The sequence below is a fragment of the Sinocyclocheilus rhinocerous genome, unplaced genomic scaffold (genome assembly GCF_001515625.1).
Source record: "Sinocyclocheilus rhinocerous isolate Xijiao unplaced genomic scaffold, SAMN03320098_v1.1 scaffold3470, whole genome shotgun sequence".
NCBI classification, from domain to species: Eukaryota; Metazoa; Chordata; class Actinopteri; order Cypriniformes; family Cyprinidae; genus Sinocyclocheilus; species Sinocyclocheilus rhinocerous.
In genome coordinates, this window is record NW_015655997.1 from 300,952 (window position 1) to 306,817 (window position 5,866).

General features: G+C 35.8%; 1 protein-coding gene across 1 annotated transcript in view; it reads left to right on the forward strand.

Annotated features, from left to right (window-relative positions):
• The window catches only part of LOC107719102 (kinesin-like protein KIF26B), a 23,852-nt gene that overhangs the window by 5,894 nt on the left and 12,092 nt on the right, over nucleotides 1-5,866 (forward strand). Inside the window, exons 4-5 of the mRNA XM_016526438.1 lie at nucleotides 4,407-4,564; nucleotides 4,664-4,835. Of these exons, the coding sequence (XP_016381924.1) occupies nucleotides 4,407-4,564; nucleotides 4,664-4,835 (330 nt within the window). The remainder of the gene's footprint in view (nucleotides 1-4,406; nucleotides 4,565-4,663; nucleotides 4,836-5,866) is intronic.

Below are 5,866 nucleotides of genomic sequence, written 5' to 3' on the forward strand. Positions count from 1 at the left end.
CAACACAACCAAATACAGAAACGTGCTGCAAATACTCGTAACACAACCAAATACAGAAGCACGCTGCAAATACTCTCAACACAACCAAATACAGAAATGTGCTGCAAATACTCGTAACACAACCAAATACAGAAGCTCGATGCAAATACGCACAACAAGACCAAATACAGAAACGCGCTGCAAATACTCACAACACAACCAAATACAGAAACGCGCTGCAAATACTCGCAACACAACCAAATACAGAAACTCGCTGCAAATACTCAACACAACCAAATACAGAAACGCGCTATAAATACTCAACACAACCAAATACAGAAACGTGCTGCAAATACTCGCAACACAACCAAATACAGAAACGCGCTGTAAATACTCGCAACACAACAAAATACAGAAACATGTTGCAAATACTCGCAACACAACCAAATACAGAAACGCGCTGCAAATACTCGCAACACAACTAAATACGCTGCAAATACTCTCAACACAACCAAATACAGAAACGTGCTGCAAATACTCGCAACACGACCAAATACAGAAACGCGCTGCAAATACTCTCAACACAACCAAATACAGAAACGTGCTGCAAATACTCGCAACACAACCAAATACAGAAACGCGCTGCAAATACTCTCAACACAACCAAATACAGAAACGCGCTGCAAATACGCACAATACGACCAAATACAGAAACACGCTGCATATACTCGCAACACAACCAAATACAGAGACGCACTGCAAATACGCACAACACGACCAAAAACAGATATGTGCTGCAAATACACACAACGTGACCAAATACAGAAACGCACTGCAAATACTCTCAACACAACCAAATACAGAAACGCGCTGCAAATACACACAATGCGACCAAATACAGAAGCGCTCTGCAAATACTCACAACACAACCAAATACAGAAACGTGCTGTAAATACGCACAGACCACAATGGAATGTTTAAGGGAACAGCAACAAGTGACGACCCATGGCTGGGACATGTTTATCAATGTCTGCTCTGAAAGGTGAGATTTTTGTTTATTTTAACATCGTGATCATATGATTCCTTAGCTTTTTGGATATCATTAGCCTAAATAAGCCGACAAAATATACAATTACTGTAACTGTGAAATGTTATGTAAGCTGGCTAGCTAATTTGCACAACGTCCCCTATGAAAATTAACCATGGTTTTAATATTAAAAGAAAAAACGTGGTTACTATAGTTAAATCATGGTAACCACAAATTAACCGTGGTTTTGCTACACCAACCATAGTTTAACCATGGTATTTGTACAACTGTGGTTATACAAATGGTAATCAATATGCCAAAAAAAGGTTACTACACTTTTACTATAATTTTATTAAGGGTTGTTGGGGTCCCCTACGCAGCTTTTATGTATTTGGTCGCATTGTGCGTATTTGCAGCACGTTTCTGTGTTTGGTTGTGTTGCGAGTATTTGCAGCACATGTGTTGTCAAACTGATTAATATATTCTCTTAATTTGCTGGTGCTTTTTCTATTTGCATATGTTTTCTTAAGTTGCAGTGTGTTGAGTTCTCTCAGCCACCGTACTTAAGGGTTGGCTAGCCCAAAAATTAAAATTCATTTAATCACCCTCATGTTGTCCAAAACCCATTTACTTTCTTACTAGTGTGGAATACAAAAGACAATTTAAAGTTTTTCAAAGTTTTCATCCATAAAATGAAAGTTATTTGGGTTGTGTGTTTTTTTTTAGCCTCTTGACTTTCATTGTACCGACAAAAACTTCTTCAAATTATATTCTGATATGTCATGACGGTGAGTAAATAATGATACAATTTTCATTTTTGGGTGAACTATCACTTTAATATAATACTAAACATACACTACCATTCAAAAGTTTTTTGTTTGTTTTGTTTTTTTTGGTCAAGAAATGTAGACATTTATTCAGCAAGGACATTCATTTGATATAATCGACAGTAAAGATTTTTGCATTGTTACAAAAGATTTCTATTTCAAATTAATTTTTCACAAAAATAATAAGAAGCCAAAACTTTTCAGAATTGGTAATAAATAAAAAATGTTTCTTGAGCATTAAATCAGAATATTAGATTGATTTCTGAAGGATCATGTGACACTGTAGACTGGAGTAATGACTACTGAAAATTCAGCTTTACAATCACAGTAATAAATTACATTTTAAAACAGACAACAATTATTTTAAAATGCAATAATATTTCACAATATTTGTACCATATGTTTTAAGTATCAAATAAATGCAGCATTGGTGAACATAAAACGCTTATTTTAAAAACATGATAAAGTCTTACAGAACTTTTCAGCGGTAATGTATGTATTCCTTTTCCAAATAATTCTAGCAAAGAATGAAGCACTTCCTCTGCTGTTCATATATTATGTCCAGTACATCATCCATGTGCATAATGTAAGAGTATATAAATTAAATATGTGTAGCTGTCTGCTCACCAGGACACATGTGTGCCATCATATGATACACAGCCCTCTAGTCGGCCTTGATTAGATCCAGAGGCAGCAGATACATGACTGTTTCTGGTGAATGGTTAAACCCAGATTTTATCCATGCCACAGAGAAGCCTGTCAGAAAAAACGAAGCTTGATCAATATCGCTGTAATATTTAATGACCAGTGAAATATTCATACACAGCGCTCGTAAATACAGATAAAATGAGAACGCATTATGGAAGTGAGGCAGAGAGTGAACGTCTCAGACAACTCCATCAGCACTCAGTAGGTACCAGATCTTTATATGATGCTGACCGAGAGCATCATGGCAGAGTCCATTAGTCCAGCTCCATTTCATTACACAAACATACAAGGTGGACTCACTCAGTCCTTGGAGTGGAATTAACAAAATATAGGCCTATATATTAATGCATGGAGTAAAAGCAGAAGAGATTTATTTTGTAGATTTTTATTTGGAATAGCAAACACACAACACCAATAAGCATGCTTTTATGGAAAGCGTAACGGTGGAAATAAGATGTGCACATAATTAAATCTTAGATTCTCTCTGGATGACAGAGAAGTGAGAGAAAGAAAGCAGAGATGGAGAAAGGAATAACAGCAGGGCCAATATTGCCATCTCTGCCCGAGGGTTGCTCCCAGTGCTAATTGGCGTTACATTCTGCCAATGGAGGGGAGCAAAGAGGGGGCTCCTATTTCGCATGGCTGGATTGAAGCATTGATGAGACATAAAGGCAGGGAGTAACTCTGGATATGCGGATGACTGCAGCCAAGCGATGGTTTCTCAAACAGAGGCAAAGAAATACAGTCTGTATTTTTTTCTGCTGAGAAGAGGTTAGATTTTGTACTGAAGTATGACTTGTACCGATAGCGCCTGCAGCCTCAGGCATTCATTGCCCGTATGCTGAGACGCATATAAAATTAGGTTCATGACTTCATCTGCACGTATGACTCAGCTTGTAGTGGCATTCACTAATAATAGTGTCTGACTGCAGTGCATTAAACACACTCATGTTCAGGGTGTAGTGTTCACACTGGCATATTTTTTTAATCAATGTCAGAAAGACATTCAATTAAAGTTTATTGAACTGTATAAACATTGCCTGTCCAATTTAGTGTATAGTTCACCCAGAATAGTTCACCCAGAAATGAATATACCCAACATGAGGCCATCCAAGATGTTGATGAGTTTGCTTCTTCATCATAACAGATTTGGAGAAATTTAGCATTACATCACTTGCTCCACCAATAGATCCTCTGCAGTGAATGGGTGCCGTCAGAATGATAGTCCAAACAGCTCACAAAAGCATCACAATAATCCACAAAGAATCAATGCGATTCCAGTCCATCAATTAACGTCTTGTGAAATTAATCAATAAGATGCTTTTAACTTTAAACCACTGCTTCTATTTAAAATATGAATTTTATATCCATAATATTGCTTTCTGCAGTGAAAAAGTTGTCTTGTCTGAATCAGGAGAGAATGAGGATCAAGCACAGTTTACAAGCAACAACCATCCAAAACATTTCTAAATATGTTGGTGGATTTTGATGTGAGAGGACAACAGGTGATGGACTTTTCACTGGAGGAAGCGTTATAATGGATTATGGACTCCTATTATGGCCAGAAGTGATGGATTAAATGCCTTAATGATGGATTTGTTTCTTACAAACACACAACTTTTCACTTCACAAGACATTAATTGATGGACTGGAGTTGTGTGAATTACTTGTGGATTATTGTGATGTTTTTATCAGCTGTTTGGGCTCTCATTCTGATGGCACCCATTCACTGCAGAGGGTCCATTGGTGAGCAAGTGATGTAATGCTAAATTTCTCCAAACTCAAACAAATTCAGCACATTTTTATTTGTACTATTCCTTTAATTACTGAGCTTGACAATATCAGTGAGGATAAATCTTTCTCAGTCCTCCCAGAGTCCTTTGCATGCAGGGAAGGTGAATGAGAAGGAAAATGTGACCTCTAAGGCACTATGCAACTACGGCGCCACACAGCCAACGCGTTCTTCCAGTATGTCCTCTCTGCTACCTGCAGGAACATCTGCTGCCTTGTCTTTCTTTGTCAGGTAATAGGTGCTGACCAGAAAACAAAATAACTAAAGGTGTGTGTTGTAGAAAACAAAGAAATGTTTTTGTAATTCTGTCAAATCACTGAACATCCACAGGGCAGCACAGAAGTTGAATGTAATGGTTAGAAGAGGAAGGCACTTCTCAGAGAGCAGTGCTTCCCAGCGCATGACAAACTTCTGTAATCTTCTGCAGAAATCTCCTCCTCCAGCACCAGCAAACATTTTTCACGCTGCTAGTAAGAGCAAAGAAACACCTGGGATGAGGAAGGTATGGCTTACATGTTCACTACAAATGTTAATTTTTGAATGTTTGCTACTAAAGACCATCAAAATGTTTGGATGCTTATATTATTAAGTGATATATTGTTATATTATGGTCGTTTTTAATTTGTTATTAAATTAGTAATAGACAGAATTCATAGATTTTTTTTAATTCTTTAAGGTGCACTCAGTAATTTGATTTATATTCTGCTGTTATGTAAATGTTTTGTTAAGTTTTCAGTTACTGATTGTAGAAATATGCAAGCCTGAGAAAGAGACTGTAGAAATATGGAAGAGCAAAGGTTAAGAAATAAAGAAATTGTGAGATATAAAGTCACATTATGAAATATTATGTCTGATTATGAAAGATACAGTTGCTAATTATGAGAAATATAGAGTAAGATTTATACTAGCATGCAAATGCTAGAATAACTAGAATTAATAACTAGAATTACACTACCATGCAAATGTTTTGGGGTCGGTAAGATTTTTTAAATATTTTTGAAAGGAGTCTCCTATGCTCACTAAGGCTGCACTTATTTGATCAAAATACAGTAAAGGCAATAATATTGTGAAATACTATTACAATTTAAAGTAACTATTAAAGTTTTCTATTTTAATATACTTTAAAATGTTTTTTTTTTTCTTGTGATGGCAAAGCTGCATTTTCAAGAGCTATTACTCCAGTCTTCAGTGTCACATGATCCTGTAATTGTAATATGCTAATTTCTTATTATCAATGTTTAAACCATTGTGCTACTTAATATTTAAAAAAAATAAAAATAAAAATTTTTTTTTAGGATGCTTTATTGAATAGAAACTTCAAAAGAAAAGCATTTTTTAAAATAGAAATGTTTTGAAATATTATAATAGTCTTTACTGTCACTTTTGATCAGTTTCATGCATCTTTGCAAAAGTATTTATCTCTTAAAAAAGAAAAAAAAAATCTTACAAACTTTTGAATGGTAGTGTGGCTATTTTATTTTCTCAGTGGTGGATTACATCTTCCATGGTAACCCCCCCCCCCCCCCCAAAAAA